The sequence below is a fragment of the Danio rerio genome, chromosome 24 (genome assembly GCF_052040795.2).
Source record: "Danio rerio strain M-AB ecotype USA chromosome 24, GRCz13ab, whole genome shotgun sequence".
Taxonomy (NCBI): domain Eukaryota; kingdom Metazoa; phylum Chordata; class Actinopteri; order Cypriniformes; family Danionidae; genus Danio; species Danio rerio.
In genome coordinates, this window is record NC_141044.1 from 9735674 (window position 1) to 9758470 (window position 22797).

Sequence of the window (22797 nt, forward strand, 5' to 3'; positions counted from 1 at the left end):
CTTTAACGTGTTTTGTTAAATTTAAGCTACATTACATCTAGATGCCAACTTATTTTCAATAGATTATAAGTAGACTGTTTGGTTGGGATATGGTTGGGGTTAGGGTTTTTGTGTTGACATATATTTGCAGAGTTTCTTATAGTCAGTTAAATGTCTATTGAAGGAGCAGTATCAACAGATATTAAGCAGGTAGTTGACATGAGAGGTAATTGACATGCACTTGCAATGCAAATTTTAGTCAACAAAATCTGCAAAAGGAACCATCAAAATAAAGTGTTACCGGTAATTCTTGTAGTTTAATAACATATGAAAGATTTTTGGAACCCCCTCCTCATTATTTTGCAACCCCACTTTGGGAATCACTGCTATAGATGACATAAAATTATCTTATTTTTTACTAAACAAAATAAAAATAAAAATACTTCAATTTACATTTTGCTGTTTGCTTGCTGATTCTATAATATACTTTTAAAAAACTCAGGGATCCACACAATTCACTCATGGTATCCCAACATATTTTTTTATCCCGTTTTTACCGACAAAGACCATGCCACACATTGAGCTTAGACGTTATTCTATGAAAGGGATAGTAAGATAACAGTGGGATGAAGGGGAAGGGAAGTAAGACGATAAACAGTGAACAGGTAGGTAGGTTGATCAGGCATCCTACGATGATGCCCAGAGACTCAGAGTGGGGGTACCGTCTCTGTAATATTTTGGTAGAGTGATTGGACCCCCCAGTTCAACCTAGGAGTGAAGAGAGGGTTATAGGATTGTAAATGGGAAGTGAGGAAATAGAGGGCGGGTTTGAAAGAACGAGAAAAACAGTGCTAGAGGGCTTGTCTGCCTTAAGTTTTAGGGAGTAGGTGATTGGTTAAGGAGACAAAATGAGAATTGGTTCCACCATTAAACCTTTGTTAACAAGTTAACTCCATAACCCTGACAAATTTAAATAAACTAAACATAATAAAATAAGTTTCCCAAAAGAAATCTCCAGAATTGTGTTGCTTAAGCTCATTTTAAATAAGCAGTTTAAATAAGAAGTACAAATCATTTTGATTTTCAGTTCCACAGACATATGACAAATAAACCACACATACTAATTTCAGTTAACTTTGACTGTCCCACAAGACTTTTTTCTGTCAGTTTCTGAGTTTATTTATTACACAAAAGTAAATTCACATTTGCTAGACAAAAAAATATATATAAAATAACATTTAAAATCTTAAAAGCTACAGGAAAAAAGCTAATATTTTGTACCTCATTTGTGCAAGACGCCGATACATGTTAGAAAAACAATTACGAAAAAAACAGCTTATGAAAAAAGAAGGAGAGAGGAAGTCTGCTTCTAGCACCTGTTGGCAAGGGCCCCTCGCTAAGCTTTACATGGGAACGTTAACGTCACCGTCACCTTTTTAGGTCTGGGAATGAGGACACACACATACACAAACTCCCGCACACTCAGCATGCAGCGGGTTGTTTTCAATTGACAAGTTTCTAGTGTTGATCATGAGAGGGTTGAGAGTAATCTGGACTCCATTAAAGTAAACTGCCAAGCCGTCTTTCACTCTTATGAGAGACTTTGGAATCTGGCCAACAGCTGCTCTTCGGACATACTCTCAAATCCTGTGTCTATAGGGTCATTGTATTGGAGACCATGGCAGAACATGGAGACATGAACAGGACAGACTTGCCTGGGGAAGGTAAGGGCTCCATGAAGCTGATGTAGATGTGATATAGCAAAGGGATGAATGTTTGCTCAATGAAACGGGATTTCTTGATTTTCTTGTTGACTTACACTTGTGTGTACAAGTGTGTGTGTGTATAGCTTAGCAGTTAAAAATAGACCTGATAGCTTGCTGTCCTGTGACACTAGGCGTACATGGGAGGAGGATGGGTTTCAGGATTTCTCAGCCTTACACTCTTACACTTTGATTTATCCACCATTTGATGGGCTTTTATACACAACAAGAGCAATGAGTCAAGGCGAATGCTAGCCTGCTGTTTCTCAAATATGGCGAAAACAGTGAATCTCCCGAGGCCATATCTCAAAATCAGTTGTAAGTGCCCATTATTATGAAAAATGTCCATGTTAGGTACAAATATTAGTGTGCCAGCTTCATAAAAGAGGGCAATACATCAGAGAGGCAGGCCATTCCCAACAGTAGTTTTGCTGACACAGCACTTTCGCCTCTGCACCTTGTCAGGAAATGGTCTTATTATTGAATGATACCAGGGTCTGGAGGAGGCGTAATGGTGTAACTTGGATGCCCAGTGCCTTGATATAACCAATCACATTACAGCATTGATTTAATTTAAATTCTGTTAGAGTTGCGCAACAGTCAGTCACTGTTTATACATAACAGAAAAAATGGGATAGTGCTGCAAGCTCAATCCTATCTTTCACAAAACTGTCTGTAACCAGGGGCTCCCCAAGGGATGGCCACGGCCACCCTTGTGTAAACTCTGGCCACCCCTGTGGCCACCCCAATAAGATTTAGTTGGTACTGTTATTGATTTAAATGCACTTACCTAAATTTACAATATTTCAATAAATAAATTCATTAATATATAAAATGCACCACTAAATTATTGTGGATTGATCACCGCCACTGATGTAACTGATTCACTGAGATTGCACACTTTTTATTAAGAAATTATTATTTTGGAAATGAAAAAGTTTAGTTTTATCTGTTTGAAAATCACAAATGCAAAAAAAATAAATAAATAGATGCATTTTTAAATCAACTTTTCAGATTCGAGTTTATTCAGCAACTCCATTATTTTGCTGGTTGACTTAAAAGGGCCAAAAATCTCAATGATTTTGTTGGTGTATTTTGCAAAAAGGTACATCAATAGAAGAATATGTATTATTATATTATGGCTTAAAAAGGAGCATGGATAAATGAAAGTATTAGGGTCTGTATAGTAAGTGTGTGTATGTAGTAATGCCTTTTGTTCATTTGTTTTATTAATTAATTCATTAATCTTCATTAATTTTAGACATGGAATAAACTGTATGTTGTACAATAAAAGTATGTGAAAAATAACTTACCTGAAAGGTGTTTTTTTTAGCTAAATATTGTTTTTTTTTATTTGTTTTGCAAGTGTACTTGCTGAATTATTTTAAGGAAAAAATTACAACATTTCAAGAGTAATTAATGAAATTAATTAAAACTTAATTATTTAATTTACCAGAACCAAAAATAACATTACTCATTATTCACAATATATACACAATTCAATATTTTTTTGTTTGTCGCCCCAAGATTCAGTGTGGCCTTACTCTGCCACCCCTAAGAAAATTTTTTTCGGGCGCCACTGTCTGTAACATTTTGTATAAAACAGCATCCCTAAATGTGCTTCAATTCAAAAGCCCTGTTTATTGGCAACATGTTAGCAACCTTTTCATTCTTTTGTGGTCATGGCTTGACAATACTTGAATATCTTGTTCTACAACATAAACTGCACATGCTGTCACCCCAAATGTTATTATGTAGCTACATATTAGCCAAATAGGCTTTCTAAGTACAGTCAAACTACTTTAAAATGTGTGTGTTCAATATGGGGGTTTCTAATGTACCTTTAGTGTTTCCTCTAGGATTTTTTCCAGCTGTGGCGGCAGGCCTTTTTTTTTACACAGATCTACCACTACCTGTGGCGTTATGTCAATGACAAATGTTGTGAGCGCATTATTAGAAGTCGAGATCGCATTTATATAATAGCCTACAGTATGCGGATCTCTTAGCTTGCGTGCCGATTTCCTCTGCTTGTGCACTAAAACTTCTTGCACGCCCGCTCAAATATAAGCCGCTTCAAGAGCGTGCAGACCTTCTTGTGCGCTCTCAAATAAATGTTGCTGAAGTGCGATTTAGTGTGTTTATGTCTCCAGCATTTATTAGATTTGCTAGGAATATTTATGAATGTCTCTAATAGACCTACAGAGGGATATTAATGCATCCTGAAGTAAAGTGAAACGGCTATACATCGTGTTTGCTAGCCTCATGCATCATGCACCTGTCAGTCAGCCGGTCAGCACGTAACCTTAAAGGGTTAAACAAATGACGCACAGCACTACTACAGTCACAGAAAAGTTTGCGCTGTTCTAATTCACTTACCTTTTAATACGTTTTGGTGCGATTATTACCCGCTATTAAAAAAAATCTAATGTTTTGAATGAGAAGCTGTAATGTAGCCGTGGCGGGATGACTTTTGGCGTGGCGCCCCACCATGGAAGAATGAATGTAGCGGAAACCATGATCTTGTTTGAGGAATGCTCAATGTATATTAATATGTTTGTATGTATTGTAAAATTGTAAAAATCAAAAGGTTTACATGTTCAAAAGGTGTGTGTGTGTGTGTATTTGGGGGGGGGGGGTCATATTAAAGTTATAGTATAGAATAGCTCTTTCAGCATTATTTTGTACATTTTTATGTGTAAATTAACAGTGAGAGACTCTATACAGCATGTGGCACGTTGATTTTCCCGCCAAAAACATTCCTTTACATGAATATACTACCGTGTATGATAAACATCCATCTAAACAGTCTCATTTTTAAAAAAGTTTTTACATGCTGCTTGTGTATTGACAATAAAACTGCAATATTTTTTACTTATAGTTCCTTTAATGGTAAACATATGTTGAAGATTAGCCGATAGCATGGTTATTTATTAATTGACTAGCTTGTTACCTACAAAAGAAAAACTTCCTCTGTTCTCTGCTGTGTACCACAGCATTACTGTTAACCTTGGATTGCCTCATAGAAGCTTTGTCTGCAGTGCTATTAGCATCTGCAAAGCGCTAACTAAATATGACAGAATGTGCTTGTGTTACTTTAGCATTCAATTATAATCATCTCAATGAAACTATATCTACATCTCAAACATTTCAAGTGATATTATGTGCATGTCTTGTGGGTGTGCGTGCCACATTTGATACGAGTAAACACTCTACACTGTGCTAGCATGCTGTGCACAGTTAGCTTTGTTAGGACACGTTTGCTGCTTTTGGCTTTGGGAAACTTTAGCTTGAGGATAATCAACCTGACAGCTTTATTTAATAAATCACACTTGTCCTGACAGCACTCTATACGAGAGTCATCCATCGGACATCTTTAGAGTTCATATATATATATATAGTGTGTGTGTGTCGGTAAATGTCTGTATTTACATAACAACATTCAAATGAGGTCAGTGAATGAAAATAAAACATATTCACACTTTTTGTATTTTTTTCTTTTCCATAGAGCCTCTGAAGGGTAATCTAAAGGTGACTTCCAGTGAAGACAGCGAACACCTGACCCGTAAACAGCAGGTTGTCTCTGCTAACAGCTCTGGTAACCGCTGTGAGGCCAAATCCAGCCGCGCAGGGGTTCCACGCAGACACACTGTGGGTGGAGCGCGCAGCTCACGGGAGATCCTGGCCATGCAGCCCTCGGATATGGATAAAAAACGAGAGGCTTTTCTGGAACATCTGAAGCAGAAGTATCCGCACCACGCCTCTGCCATAATGGGCCATCAGGAGAGACTCAGAGAACAGGTGAAGACATGCGCTAACATTGTTTGTTTGCCATTGCTGGCTCCAGAAGTCCGAATGCTCCAGAAATGAATGTACATAAGGAAATAAGAATGATGAGCATTATAAACATTGTTAAACGACAGCCCTAAATCTCTTTACAAGAGTGAAGTATCTCTTGTTTGTCATTTTATAGTCAGCTATGCAATACTTCCTTCTGATCCTTGACTCACAGGACATACCGAGTTGTGTTATCGATTTGCGTTGGGCTGTGTCTGGTCCCGACCAAAAAGCTCTGCATGAACACACCAAACAGAGAATAGCTGACTATAAAATAGCATATGTTTTGTGTCTTTCCACACCTGCAATTGGCAGTAGTCTGTATTTTCATTCTACAGAGGGAAAACCATAACTCAACACAGGCTCATTGTGAAAACATACCCATGTATACATTTCTGGAGAGTATGAATTACATAGCCAGAGTATGGCTGCATTTTTGTCTACCAAATGAATGTTACAGGGAACTATGACATTGCTGTTGGCTTCTGTTTAAGCTGATCGCTTAAATCCGTGTAGACAGCGTTTCTGCTGTTACCAGTTTGCCCAGTAGCTTACCATGTATGTAGGCAAACCAGAGACACAGATAGGAGTTCACCACGACAACGGGGTTTAAATTCAGTGAAGAACGTACCCAGAAAGAAGGTTAAACAAAGATAAAAGGCAAAAAATAAAATAAACAAGTAAATAACAGGGTGAGAACGTGGAAAGATCCGAAAACGTGGTAAAAATCTGGCAGCCTTAAGGGTTTTTTTTCAGTTTGCTTTTGAAAACACTGTCGGCTAGGTTTAGAAAAGGGAGTAATCACGTCAATCGGTGCTTTTGAAAACACTATTGGTTGGCTTTAGGGAAGGGGGTAGGTGGGGATATTGGTCTGTCAGTCAGTTAGTCAGTCAGTCCACAGCGGCCTCTGGTGGATTTTTACGAAAACAACAGGAGCGTGCGACACTCGCGAGAGAAATTTGGTATCTGAAAAAGCTTACACAGCGGCCTCTAGAGGATGTGCGAAAACAAAAACTGCCAAAAAAGGTACCTGCCGGGATGTCTTTTGCAATCTCCAGAAATGTATATAGGGGTACGTATCAATGGGTTGCCAAAACTACTGATGTACACATACTAACTGTAAACAAAGCTATACCATTTTCACTGTAATTATTGCGTCTTTGTGTTCTTCTTGACCAGTGTCACTTGCTTATTTTTGTCACTTCAGTTTCTGTTATTGTGCTCTTATTCATAACTGCACAACTAATTAGTTTGCTCTTTTTCACGGATGACCAATGCTGAATCTACCTGCTGTATTTGGCAAACTCTATTCGATGTGAGTCTGAAAAGAGGCAACTCAAAGAAAACTCAAACTCAAAACTCTTGTTTTGGAGAAAGGTTTAAGTAAGGTAGCGTGAATATCAGCAGGGCAGTCTCACATCTGCCCTGATGGTGCTCAATTAGAGCGCACTGCTTGCGGTACAGATTTACATTGCAAAACTGTAGGCCACTGTTGAGCTTGGGAGGTCTCAGGCACTGTCTGCCCCACTAAGTATCATTTTATTTGCCTTCCCTAACTATGCGTGTGATTTTAATGTATCCTGCTGACTTACAGCTTAAAATAGTCTCGAAAACATTCTGCAGAATGCTAAATACATTCAAAATTTGTTATTGATTCACTTTATATAGGTCTATGGGTCTGTGATATGAATGAATATTCTCCCTTACCTGTTCTTATAGATGAGCTATGACTGCTACAAAACACAACAGATATAAAAATATACAATGCCTGCAGAAAGAAAAATTGTTTACAAACAGCCTACATCACCTATTATTGTTATTATTCAGTTACAAGATGGTGCCACAGTCCCGTAGCCAGCCTGGTGAAAAGGTGGTTCTTTTTTTCTCAAAAAGTGGACCTTTTGGCAGTTCTACGCCTCAGTTTCTATTTACCTATGAGATTTAAATACTGCATTTTAGTGGAGTATTTTGCTGGATTAGCTAGTCAGATGTAATCATAACCACACTTTTTGATGTTCTAAAAATGTTTCCTAAAAATTAGCAATAAAGAAAAATTAAAACTTTAAAGACTAAGTTTAAAATACACATTTATTACGTCATAGGAAAGTTTTTAAGTAAAAAAAAAAAACATTTATAGACATGTACATAGACATATATATATAGTCATTTATAGACAAAAAACCAAACTGGCCAACACATTTAACTGTCCTCAACAATTTGAGGACACAATTTGGATTTTTAATTAAAAAAATAATAATTTAAACATAACAATAATGATGACAACAATAATAATAAAACAATAATAATGAATTCTTCTGAATTTTTCTAGCTTATTTGGTAAAAAAAAAAAAAAAGTACATCTAAAAATTCCTGGACAACAGCCAAATTTAATATGGTCCGCTTCTGGTGCTTTACACCTTTTTATTATTTCAGAAAATAAGGTCCAAGATTTAGAATAAAAGTTACCTGTGAATTGTTTTCTCTGTTTAAAAACAATACAGTAGCTAAAGAAGACTTCTCTTACATCAGATTATAGTCCCACCGAGGCAACAGCCGACCGAGGATTCCGTTTAGTCTTCAAGCCTTTTACGATGGATTATTTTCATTAATTATAATAGCATAGCAGTCAAAATAGGAGAAATGAGCTCATGTATGGGACGAATTCTGGACCTTTGTGAGAAGTGGGTCTTCCGAACCACCTGAATACCCCCTGGCTACAGGCCTGAAAAGTAAGAACATGTTTTATACTTATAATAACCATGTTTTTTAATAGAATTTTGGTGTAAAAAAACACACCTACAGGTGTTTCAGGCACAGGTCAGATTTTCTCCAGGTCATAATTTGTTTTTATTTATATTAATTTTGTCTAAAAAATTATTAGACCTGTCCAGTTTCATCTGAAATTCATCCCAGATCACCTTCTGAAGTGGTTTGAGCGATCGGATTTATATCCGATCAGAATTAAATGAATCAAGTGACCAAACAGCCTAAAAAACACAGACGTAACGGGATTAGCACCTTTTGCTGTGAAGTGACATCTGACAGCTGAGGACTCCGCTTGCTATTAAAGCCTTTGTGGGATAGAAAAAAAATGATGATAGGGAAGAGAGGTCATGTACTGGACAAGTCAATAGATATAAAGGACGGTCAGTTTAGCCTAGAACCTCATGGATAGGGACAGATTTTCATCTGTTAGGAAGTAAGTAACTTTAGCTTTACCCTGTTTGGCAGTCTTTTTGAACATATGCTCAATATTTTCTGATAATGACGCAGCTGCCTGCCTTTTCTGCCTCTGTTGCTTTTTTCGACTCACAGCGTAACTCAGTATGAATGTCCCATCAACGATTCAAATGTTACTACGCTGTGGGTTATGTCACGTGACTCGCGTCCCATTATTGTGGCTTTGAGGCTCCATGGGATTCAAATTACTATCCATAATTATTTAAAATTACACTTTATTACAACATATGTTAAATATAAATGTATTTTATTTATTATATAATAAATATATAATATAAATTACATAAAATAATTAAAAGGACAAATTCTGGACCTTTTGGCAATGGGGATGGTTTGGTCAGGTACATTCAAGTCATTTTTAATCAGTTTTAAGAAAATACATGAATGAAACATAAATGGATATGTTAACTCTGACAACCTTTAGGAGTTGACAAGATATGTCAAGCTATAAATAATTGTCTAATATAGATGAATGATTCCACCATGATCATCTTTTTATTGCTGTTTGGACAGAACTGTGTGTAGGTATAGTGTGTCCTCAGCCATATTGGGGCGATATAAAGACAAAAAGTCTCTTTTTTATTTTCTGATGTTAAAATTGGATCCAAATCCCTCACAGTTTAAGGCCCACCACAATGTAGCTTTGCCCATCCACCAATTTAATTGACTGGTGCGTATGTCTATGTAGTAACTCGTTTAATCATATCAATAAGACAGGACATGCTCAAAGCAACTGGGTTTAAAAGATTTTATCAGCTCACTGTGATCATCAATCATCATCAATTGGATCAAATTTTTTTTTTTTAAATGTTTGCATGTTTGTAATGAGTTACAGCAATTTTACCGTCTTTTGTTTATCACCACAGCCGTATATCAGGACAATTCTAAAAGAAGACGCTGCAATCCATAACACATAAACATAACGGATATCCATACAGCAGTGATTATTAACCTGTATCCTGTCACATTTGCCATGCAAAATCAGTGCAAATTTATACGCACATGCTGTGTGTGTGTGCGTGTGTGTGTGTGTGTGTGTGTGTGTGTGTGTGTGTGTGTGTGTGTGTGTGTGTGTGTGTGTGTGTGTGTTTGTGTGAGTGTGTGTGTGTGTGTGTGCGTGCATGAACTTTGTAACGACATTGTGTGAAACATCGTTGCAACTCCACAACAAATACATCAAATAATCATTGGGAAAATTCTTACTGTAGTATTTCTCACAAACTTTACATGAGATCTGCTTTTTTCAAGTCTGTCACTGTGCTGTTTATCTGATGCAGCTAAGGCTGAGATTGTAACCCACTCTGACTGGCACGTGGAAATGGTGGAACTAGCATTAAAGGCACAGTCAACAAAAACAGCTACATTGTGTTCAAAGCAGAAAAGCCAATATTCTAAAAGTATGATATATAATCTGATGGGTGTTTTGAGCTGAAACTTTACAGACACATTCTTGAGACATAAAAGACTTCTCTAAAATCTTGAAAAAGGGGTAAAATTCGTGCCCTTTAAAGAAAACTGCCATTCCCCCACTCATTATAATGACTTTGTGGTGGCATTTATGTGCACTGTTATTTGAGAATAAATATTAAAGTGTCATGATTGACCAATCAGAACCAAGTATTCCAGAAAGCCATGTAATAATGCTTGTATAACACACATATGTCTTTTTAAATGAAAAATAATGCCTAGTGCAATGACTATGATATAGACCATTTCAATGTGGTGATGTCTTTAGCCCATGAACATTTCCTGCTTGTTATCAAACTATTTCATTACTGTAACAAAAGGAAATTCAATCATAACTTCATGTTGAAACAGATACCATAGCATTATTAATCAATATGTGTCTCTTTTTTTTGATTCTTGGAAGCTATAGATATTAGAAGCTAAGCTTAGAAGCTATAGATGTATACATTAAAAATGTATACATTTGAAAATACATTGGGACCATTGTTTTTGTTTACATCCCTCAAAATGCCTTATTTTTTTATGAATTATAGTGTGAGGGGGAAATGTTTTAGTCATGTTACTTGTGTTTAATTGAAATGCATTACATGCGTACATGACAGTTTTTACATTTACACGTTTATATAAACTTTTAAATCCACAAGCAACAGTTTTGCACAAACCTTTAATGGAAATTGATGGTTATAAATTTTATGACTAAAGCCACATGACTAAAACCAATGAATAGTAAGTGCAGTATCATGTCATCATCACACAAATAACCCATGTTGCAATACCAGGAAAAGAAAGTAAAAAATATTTCTTTGATCATTCATTCACCTAGATTTTACTGCATCAGGTTTATTACTCAAAGCCAGGTAGGAGCAGGAAGTAACATTCAAGTTGCTTATATATCTATCATTAAATAGTTGCAGTTAGGATTTGCAGGATCTGCAACATTGACTTGGCATTACAGTTCATTACATGAACCAAAGTTCATGTGAAAGAGTCATTTATATTGGTTCTTAAAGGTTCAGGACACCCTGGAGAACTTTTTTTTATATTAACAGATGTGTGTGTGTTGAGCATCAGTTAAGACAATGTTAGCACCTGTCAGCTTTAATTGTGGGGAAAACTGGATAATTTTGAGCTTTTGTCATTTAATTTTAGCTTCCGGGTTTAAAATGATTTTTGGGGCGGGATCTAAATCGGCGATGTAGCGCAGTACTGCAAGTGCAATGATGACGCGTCTGTTTCTCATTATTATTCATAGCGGAGTTTTCTTATCCTCTGAGAAGAGCCGGCTGCATAATTATTCATGAGAGCACGTGCTTTCCGAAGGCAGACCTGCCAGTTTCAAGCAAGCTGTGAGACACAGACCCACGGCACGCAGTAGCCATTCATGAAGGCTCTTATGTGTTTGTTTCCATGATCCACGGGGTTTGTTGCATGTTTTTTCCCCGCGATCTTGTCAGGGCCGATTATACAGCAAAGCTGTGTGTGTGCTGCAAGCATTTTTGTCGGGAGAGCAGTACGAGAATTGAAGAATGGCAGACGTTGACTTTTATCAGGAGTTAGTTCACATTTAGACACATCGCCATGCTGCTGTGTTTGCCTAAATCCTCCAGATTACCAACAGGGCTAATGGTTAAAATAGGCAGGTCAGGAGACCTGCTACACTGAGTCTGCATTCAGACCTATAATTTAGACCCGGGGATCGAAGGAGAATCCTCATTTATAGTGTTTATATGAACACACTTATCTTTATAATGATATAAATTGTGGTTATGTGTATATGAAATTACGAATAACAAATGTAGCAGGGCGTTAAATAACTGTTTATTTCGTTGCATTTTAACTTTGTGAACTATATACTCATGCGTCTCCTCACGGTTTGTCTCATTTTGTGAGCTAACTGTCAACAACAGTCGTTCGCTCCCCTTCTCCCCTGCTGGCCACGCCCACTCCTGCCCTATGCTTGCGGAGCTCCATGCCCATTAATCATGGATCTTTTGAAAAAATTCTGAAGTAGACTTTAACTGAAAGTGGGGGGTGTCATGGCCCTTTAAGGCCTGTGCCGGTGTCAGCATTTATATATCTATATCTTATATATTTATACCATTTGGGTACAAGAAGTGAAGTTTTATAAACTAATTTCGAGGGGAGCATGTGATATGATTAAGCACTGCTGGCCGCTCATCTGTAATCAGTAATAATCCAATCAGAGTGATCCTAGTTTACTATAAATGGATCATTTTCTCCTTACTGCTCTATCTTCGTTTCAGAAGATTCCCCACTTCCACCCCATCTCCTCCTTTCTCTCCCTTTTTTAAAGGGGGAGCTATCGAGACCTACCTGATCTCAGAGCCCCTGATAAGCTTATTGACTGGGCGGGAGCCCTGGGCTCAAATATCTCCGAGCTCTGTGTTCTCTCCCGAGACAGCATGCTAAACCTGCTATAAATGCTAAGCATATCTAAGTGGGAACTCTTGAAATGAAGATGTTTGTAGCTTTAACATAGATTAAGTGTATTAAAGTATTTATACATTGAAAACTATACTGTTTTATTTTACATTTGACATTTATTTTACAGTTTCAGCATCTGAATGCTGTATTAGACTCCCCAGAAAACCTTAAAGCGCTTTTTATTTCACTTTTGCTTTTTCATTGTAGCATTTATCCATGCTTATAATATGTTTAATACATTTTATCCCGTTGTACCTCCCTACAAAAGCATCACAATCAATCTAAAATCATGAATTCTCTCCAAATAGAGCTATTCGGGTAATCTGGTGAAATTGCATTCACATTGCAGAATGTATATGGGGGAATAAGTATTGAGAGCGTCACTATTTTTCTCAGAAAACATATTCATAAAGGTGCTGTTGACTTAAAATTTAGATATTGTAACAACCAAAGAAATCCATATATGCAAAGAAAACAAATAATTAGTTTACAAATGAAGTTCTGTGTAATAAAATGAAATGACACAGCGAAAAAGTATTGAACAGATGAAGAAAGGGAGGTGTAGAAAAGCGTGGAAAGCCCAGACAGCAGCTGAAATCTCTCAGTAGTTCTTCAGCAACCCTCTGCCCTTCGTCGTTGTGTTAATATTATCTGCTGCAGCCCATCATCTACATTACCAGAAGGATGAAGATTAAACCAGGGTGGACATTTTTTTTTAGCAAGACAATGATCCAAAACACTGTCAATAAAGCTCTTAAAAGGTCTCAGAGAAAGAAAATCAAACTGTAGAATGGCCCACCCAAACACCTGAATTGAATATAATAGAGACTACAAAATAAAGATCAGATTTGATAGTCGAGACCCACAGAACCATCAAGATTTTTACACTTTGTTGAAGACTGTGAAAAACTCACACCTAAGCAATGCATGTGACTAAATTGTCCATATGAGACATATGAGCCATATGAGTCTTTTAGCTGCCATCATACACAGAAAATTAAATACATTTCACTAGGTCAGTACTTTCACCTTGTCTCATTTTTTATTTAAAAAAAAAAATTTTATTCTTGTAATTTTTATTTTTTTTTTTTGCCAAAATCTGGTTCAATTCCATGTCAACAGCTCCTTTAGTAATATTTTTCCAGGAGCATCATGACGTGTTCAATACTTATTTTCCTTACTGTATAATGCGACGTCAGTTTTTTTTTTTTTTTTGCACCAAAATTATGCAGTTCTAATTGCAGTGAATAAAATCGTTAAAACATTGCAAGTTCCACTAAACTTTTCTCAGTGTTGTAACACTCCCTTGTGTGTATTCATTATCTTTTGGGCTTCTAAAGGTCAGCTAAAGGTTGTGCAGAGGTTTTCTTTGTTCTAGATCTTGAGTTCTGACTCGTCTGGTATGTGTAGATGTCCCAGAAAAATACAGTGAAGAAATGAAGATAGAAAAGTTTGTCTTTCTTAAAAAACGCCAACATTTGTGTTTAACTCATTGAGTGATGTGAGCAGTTTCTGCAGTTAATGATGGCATCCAAGAAAGATGAAACAGCATTCAGTGTGTGAATATGAGGTTCAGCCATCTATGTGCTGCACATTCTTCAGTAATGACTACAGGGATCACCTCTCAGCCAACTCATCATATTAACTCCATGCATTATTTGATCATTTTTATGGATACTGTGAACATTTATTTTTTTAATCCAAACTCTCGAGTCTCCAAAATACTTGATACGGTTATAAACAGATTGACCCCTCACTCTGAACAGGTGGAGTTTTGTTTTATATGTTTCCCCTTTTGGCTGATGGAATCCATTTTCAGTGTTTTGTGCCCAGTCTCTGTTGCCTGAGGTGAGAACTGAATTCAGTATCATATATCAAACTGACACATTTTTGCTGTTAGTTCATGCCCTAATATTTCCATTTTCTGTTCCGTTTCACATTCAAGGCAGAACATTTAGGAAAAGTGACAAAGACAATTTTAGTGACTCACTAAATCTAAAAGTGGCCACACATGATGCTTTGTGACGTTTCCTTTGCTGTTAATGTGTAATTTAATAATGTGGCATGCCCACAAAAGGGATTTATTCTGTCCAACAGAAAACAATGCTTCAGTACTGCCTAAAAACCACCCATCCATCCATCTATTTATCTATCTATCCATCCATTCATCTATTTATCAATCCATTCATTCATCCACCCAACCATTCATTCATCCATCCATATATCTATGCGTCCAACCATCCAACCCTTCGTTCTTTCATCTATGTATACTTCCATGTACCTGTTCATCCATCCATCTATCCATTCATTCATTCATTCATTCATTCATTCGTTCGTTCGTTCGTTCGTTCGTTTGTTCGTTCGTTCATTCATTCATTCATTCATCTATCTATTTATTCATCCATCCATCAATCCATTAATCCATATATAATTATCAATCATTCAATTATCAATTCATTCATCCATATATATATTTATCCATTCATCTATTTATCCATCCATCCATTCATCCATCCATCCATCCATCCATCTATTCATCCATCTTTTCATCCATTAATCCATCTATCTATCTATTTATCCATCCATCCATCCATCTATTCAATTATCCATTCATTTTTAAATCCATCTATCTGTCCATCATATCCATCCATCCAACCATCTATTCATCCATCTATTCATCCATCCATCCATCCATCCAACCATCTATTTATCCATCCATCCATGCATCTATTCATCCATCCATACATCTATTCATCCATCCATCCATCTATCCATCCATCCATCCATCTATTCATTTATCCATCCATCCATCTATCCATCCATTCATCCATCCATCCATCCATCCATCCATCCATCCAATCCATCCATCCAATCCATCCATCCATGCAAAGAAAGAAAGAAGCTTTCTGAATTGTAGTGTCGCTGCTATGTCATGGAGATGTTGTATGTCAAGGCCAACAAGTTGCAATGTAAATGCATAGTACTATGAAAATATTGAGCATTATTTTTCCTATAAAGTTGCTTTTAGGCCGTACTCACACTATGTACAGTTGCCTCGAACCGGGCCAAAGCACGCTTGTCCCCCCTCCCGTCTCACCCGAAGGCCCGCACTCACATTACAATCGGGCCTGTGCGCGCTTACGTCAACGATGCTGCGCTGTTCAGTGAGCGCTCTCGCTCAACACAGTGGGGATTTCTCTAGTTATATCGTTTCAGTCGTGTGATATGCAGTGACATGCAATCAGTCAGATTTTTCGCCAAACAGATCCGCCACTTTTGACGCTCATAAACAATCATAAAACAAACAAACAAACAAACAACGACTCGTGAGACACGAACTAACCAGGCAGCTTCACACTTTGTATGGAATTACATAGTAATAAAGGTAGACTAATTACCTCAGATTAACGATTTAACAAATGCAGATACAGATCCTCTCTCAATGATGATCATTACATCACATATTCACCTCACATTCAACCTGACTTCAGTGCACTTGTTCAGTTCAACGCCGGCTAGAATTTTCTCACTGAACAAAAAATTATGTAAATGAAAGAATGAATGGATAGATGGATGGATGGAAGAATGTACGAACGAACGAACGGACAGACGGACGAACAGAAGGAAAGAAAAAAATAAAGTGATCAAACAAACAAGTCACTGCATTTTTATAAAGTTGATATTGGGATGCTGTTCTTTAAAGTACTTTTGTGTAAAATTGATCATTCAGATTTTGTTTATGAATGTTTATTGAATAGTTTCACTGAATTTTTTTAAAACAAATTAACGGTATTGGTCTGGCCCAATAAAACCGCCTCAGAATCTAATATGGCCCCTTGGAAAAATTGATTGTCCACCCCTGCTATAGAGTGTTTTCAAGATGTGTCAACAGTCGGTCATTTTGTGGCACAGAATGTAAACGAGCACACTGAACCATCTGAAACTCACATATCTGACTGATTATTGCTGCAGAGAATGATCAATTATTGTCATGTTTTAGACTGTACTAATCAGTTGAACTGGAAAAAATAGAGTAAAATAAACTGTCAAACATTATAACAAATCAAGCAGAAGAGAAAGAGAGAGAGAGACAGAGAGAGGGAGAGAGAATAACTCTCTGAGGAACAAAAGGTGTTTGTAGTTGGGTAAAACCAACCAGGATTTCCAGGGCATCTTCATGTTTCATCTTTTTTTTTTTTCTTATCATCTTCAGTCAAAAAAATCTAATTTTAGGCTAATACAATAATTAAGTCAAGAATATTCCCAGAAATTGATCCAACATGTTCTAAGTGCCACAGAGATGAGGCCACTTTAGGTCATATGTTGAGGACGTGTCCATGCGTAAGACCATTTTGGTCTGCGTTGTTTGAGACTTTTTCTTATATATGCGAAAAGGAGATACAACCAGATCCAGTAATGGCAATATTTAATGTGACACCAGAAACCTTGCACTACCAGCAGGTCAATGAAATGCACTAGCGTTCTCTTCTTTGTTGGCCCGAAGGCTTATACCTCTGCAATGGAAGTCAACTGAACCACTAACACATACTAAATATTTAGAAAATGTCATGGCATATCTAAAGCTTGAAAAACTTAAATAAAGCACCCACGGCTCAAATAATAGATTCTTCAAAGTTTGGAGACCATTCCTGTCATATTTTGCCCAATAAAAAGACTTGTCTACCAATAACTAATACCACTTATAGGTATCATTTACCACCTATTCACTGACCAAATCTTGACATAAGTACAAACCCTCTATTATGGTGAGGGGTTTGATGTTTTGGACACATACTGGAAGTTTCTGGCTAATCACAATGCATTTGGTCAGTTGGGTCAATAAGAGCAGCATGAAGAAAATTCTATTAGAGCATTTGAGAGAGACTAGAAATAGGGGTTCCACTAAAAAAAAAAAAAAATATATATATATATATATATATATATATATATAATTGGTTTTTAAATCTGCTTTGTGTAGCCTTTTTAAAGCATATATTTTTGGTTGAACATCCTTCAGAGCACAACCTGTAAGTTATATACACAAAACTTGTGGAAGTATTGTTTTGTGATGTGAAGATGGCTTTAGAACAGCATGCTCCCTATAAAATGCACTCTTTCACTCTCTTCTCTCTCGTTTTGCCCATACTCATCCACTCAGTGGGTCTGTGGAATGTTATTTGGATTGCCCCAGGGGGTATTAAAGAGAAAAGATGGGGGCAGGGGGCCGAACGCCTCCCAACAGTGGGTGAGCGAGGGAGTGTTGCCTGTGTTTACACTGATTGAAAACAAAAGGCTTCTCACCTGCTCTTAAAGTCGTACACAACTGAACAATGGAGGTGATTGACAGCTCCTCGAGAAGGAGAGTGCTTGGCTCTAGAATGTGAGTGTGCATATGTGTGAATGTGTAACAGTGCAGCAGAGTTACACACACACACACACACACACAGGAAATTAGGAAGAGAGAGAGGAATTTTGATTGGTTTAGTGCTCAGTCAACCATACACTTGACCAACCTTTTTTTCCGCCGTATTCTTATTTAAATGGTTAATCATTTGCTTTTTGTTTACGATACTTCTCAGAGACTGGTTATAATAAAATAGTAGCACAAACAGTATTAAGTCCTAGATTGTTTTAAAGGTCAGTAATACGTTTCGAATTTGTTCAGTGCTACATTAATCAGGACAAGATGCAGAGGCTGTGTGTCATGCAAGCTGTTTTGAATGTGTCTTTATTTTGTATGAGTTCTGTTGTTGATACATCGCTGACCATTGAACACTATCAGCAGGGATGTGATGAATCGCACAACAACACAAGAAGTTTAGCGGTTAGTTTACACTGTAAAAAAATGACAATTTGCAGAATTACTCGCAGTTTTGTTTGCCAGGAATACTGTAAATTTTACAAGCGCATTGTAAATGAACAATTACAATTGTGCTGTAAAAACTACAGCAGAGTTTTGATTGTTCATTTACAGTGCGCTTGTAAATTTTGCCAGTAATACTGTAAACATTGCCAATAATACTGTATACAAGTACTGTAATACAAGTGCTGTAAATACAATACAAAAATACAGCAGAATTGCAATTATTAATTTACAGTGCACTTGTAAATTTTGCCAATAATACTGTAAAAATTGCCAGTAATACTGTATAATTTACTAGCGCACTGTAAATTAATTATTACAATTGTGCTGTAAATACAATACAAAAATACAGCACAATTGCAATTATTAATTTACAGTGCACTTGTAAATTTAGCCAGTAATACTGTAAAAATTGCCAGTAAATATTTACACGCGCACTGTAAATTAACAATTACAATTGTGCTGTAAAACTACAGAACCGCTGTTTATGTAATTTACACTTCGCTTGTAAATGTTGCAACTAATACTGTAAAAATTGCCAGTAATACTGTAAAATTTACAATTGCACTGTAAAATATTTATTACAATTGTGCTGTAAATACAATACAAATATACAGCACATTTGTGATTGTTAATTTACAGTGCACTTGTAAATTTTGCCAATAATACTGTAAAAATTGCCAGTAATACTGTATAATTTACTAGCTCACTGTAAATTAATTATTACAATTGTGCTGTAAATACTATACAAAAATACAGCACAATTGCAATTATTAATTTACAGTGCACTTGTAAATTTTGCCAGTAACACTGTAAAATTTACAAGCGCACTGTAAATTAGCAAATACAATTGTGCTGTAAAACTACAGCACTGCTGTTATTGTTAATTTACAGTGCGCTTGTAAATTTTGCAAGTAATACTGTAAAAATTGCCAATATTACTGTAATATTTACAAGCACATTGTAAATTAATTACTACAATTGTGCTGTAAATACAAAAATACAGCACAGTTGTGATTGTTAATTTACAGTGTGCTTGTAAATTTTGCTAATAATACTGTAAAAATTGCCTGTAATACTGTATAATTTACCAGCGCACTGTATTGTAATTGTAATTATTACAATTGTGCTGTAAATACAATGCAAAAATTGCCAGTACTACTGGCAATTTTTACAGTATTACTTACAAACTTTACAAGCACACTGTAATAAATTTGCGCTTGTAAATTTTACAGTATTATTGACAACCAAAATTGACAGTAATACTGTCAATTTTACGACAATTGTTTTACATCTCAGTTGTTTTACGACAATTGCCCTCTATCTCAGTCTAATTCATAGAAGAAACTGGAGAGTTGCATTAGATCTGAACATCTGTATTTCAGTGTTTGTTTGTTTTGTTTTGTTTTTATTATTTCAGTCAGCTATAGAAGTACAAATATGTAAATTAATATCAGGTTCATTGTGTGAAGTCACTACTAAAGAAACTATAACTCTAATAGTTAGCATTTATTTACATGTATTATATATAGTATTATTGGGCCCACTTTATTTTAAGTGGCCTTAATTGCTACGTACATAAAAAAATAAAGTACTTATTGTGCTTATATATAATGACAGATTTGATTATATGAGTAGGTTAAGGGTGGGTTAGGGTGTAAGGGATGGGTCAACAGCATCGTTTTAGATTTAATTACATACATTACATAAGTATAATGTAAAAACATGTATGTAGGCACCTTGTACCAGAATCTAAGTGTAAACAATAGAATAGCCCACATAATAAACATAATTCAAATTGAATTCAATATTGATAAAAATATATTCATTATTTTATTTTTGTATTATTATTACTAAAAAGTTATTTGAAAATAGCTAATAAAATAAGCTACAGAGACTGAATAGAACAAGTGCTTAAACATTCCATAATTAATAAAATTAATTACATTTATTTGTTATTAAATAATTAATTAAATTAGTAATCAGATTAGGTCTAATAGTTAAACACAAAACACTTTTATGTTGAATTAAATCAGAAAACCTTCCATCAAAGTGAAATTTGCTAAAGTTTGCTGCATGCTTGCGTTTAAAGATTTATTTAACATTGCAACCTTGAAGTCACGGACGTATTTCTATTTACGTGATGATCAGTCAGGTATTTTGGGTGGAGAGTTACGGGGATTTGAAGTCACCATAGTAATGTGTGATGTAAGAGCTGTCTTGGCTCGGTTTACAAGTAGGTGAGCGCGCATAGAGCTGCTAAGGCAATGCGCGAAGAGGAGGGGCGCGTGAGACACTCCAAACACCCTCCAACACACACACACACTCCCTCCCGCACTCTTCCGTTGAGTGAACCGTACTAACTCCGGGAATACATACTAAAAGGACATGGCATACAAATCAGCCTTCCTCCAAATCATGGAATACTGAGAAAGAGTCAGAACTGAGGACGACTGTTTTGGACGTGCCTGTATACTGTGAAATAAGGTATTGTAACAATTCCTCATACTTAAAAAAAAAAAACTTGCAGCTTGTCTTCATAAACTCAGCGTATTCTGCAGAAAGCTCGCGCGATCGTCTCGATTCAGTCTTGCGCGCAAACTTCTGGACGCAGCGCGATCTGTAACTGGAGAAGGCGCGCGCATGTTTGCTTTTCTGGTGTTACTGTTGCAGTAAGAAACCCGATATGCGATTCATTCTGGACTGTGGCACGGCTGGAAAGATGCGAACTAAAAAGACAACAATGGCAGGGGTCTGTGCTAGTTGTAACCAGGTGTGCGCGGGGGGCGCTTGGAACGGACTGCGGGAGGTTTGAAACTTAGCAGTAGTTTGGATTTTTATTATAACTTATCGTCTGTCCCATCGTGCCAGTTTCTCATTTAATTAAGAAAAACCCATTAAGGTTTTGTGTTTTGAGTTGTCATGCTTTGGTTTGCGTGGGTTGATGCATGGAGTGAGGCAATGGGCTTGGTGTTGGCATGTGTCGGCGTGTTAAGTTTACAGTAGTAGAAGTTTATAGGGACACTTTAAATTGGCTGGGGCCAAGGTGTGGGATGGGGGCGGGGTTTGACAGCAAAACGAAGAAACTCTTTATATGAAAGAATCTTCTAAATAAATGTTTTATTAATTTTAATAGGTACCTACATTTTCAGTTTATAATGTATCCAAAACAACTGTGTTAATTATTAAAGTAAATATCACTTTCACCAAGTTCAAATCCTAGCATCTCATGATAAACCTACATGCAGATGTTGGGATGTAACATAGGAAAACATCCCCTGTTGTTTATGCAAGAAGTTTGTTATGAGCTATACAGTAGTTCTTTTTATAGCTAAATGACCTTTAGCTGGTGGGTTAGAAATGTAGAAGATGAACCTTCTATTACTTTTCAAAAACAATAACTTTAATGAAAATCTTGAATAATAACAGTTAATATCAAGTATATATTACATTCCTATACAGTCAAGTGTATATATATATATATATATATATATATATATATATATATATATATATATATATATATATATATATATATATATATATATTTATATATATATATATATATATATATATATATATATATATATATATATATATATATATATATATATATATACATATTTATTGAAGTCAGAATTATTAGCCCCCCTGTTTATTTTTTTCAACTCATTTCTAAACATAATAGTTTTAATAACTCATTTCTAATAACTGATTTACTTTATCTTTGCCATGATGATAGTAAATAATATTTGACTAGATATTTTTCAAGACACTTTTATACAGCTTAAAGTGACATTTAAATGTTCAACTAAGTTAATTAGGTTAGGGTAGTTAGGCAAGTTATTGTATAACGATGGTTTGTTTTGTAGACTATCGAAAAAATATATAGCTTAAAGGGGCTAATAATTTTGACCTTAAAATGGTGTTTAAAAAATTAAAACTGCTTTTATTTTAGCCGAAATAAAACAAATAAGACTTTTTCTAGAAGAAAAAATATTATCAAATACATCTATGTACATTCTGGTCAACTCTGTTACATCGGTTATAAGAAGGCATAACTATCCCTAAAGCACTGACAGAAAAAGCATGTGACATGCTCCAAGGCATTGAGGCATATCATTATTTTTCCCTTATTTATTTGTACAACATTTAGGATATACCAATAGTAGATTAATTGTTTGTCAATTGTTTGTTATTGTGATA

General features: G+C 35.9%; 1 protein-coding gene across 50 annotated transcripts in view; it reads left to right on the forward strand.

Annotated features, from left to right (window-relative positions):
- Positions 1-22797, forward strand: part of si:ch211-285f17.1 — a 288027-nt gene that overhangs the window by 146143 nt on the left and 119087 nt on the right. For 31 of the 50 annotated variants that reach the window (XM_087309215.1, XM_087309218.1, XM_087309237.1 and 28 more), the window contains exon 2: positions 5248-5540. In XM_087309215.1, coding sequence (XP_087165341.1) covers positions 5248-5540 — 293 coding nt within the window. Of the gene's footprint in view, positions 1-1441; positions 1704-5247; positions 5541-20879; positions 21079-22797 lie in introns of those variants that run through there. The other 19 variants (XM_087309226.1, XM_087309251.1, XM_087309228.1 and 16 more) reach the window with 2 other exon arrangements.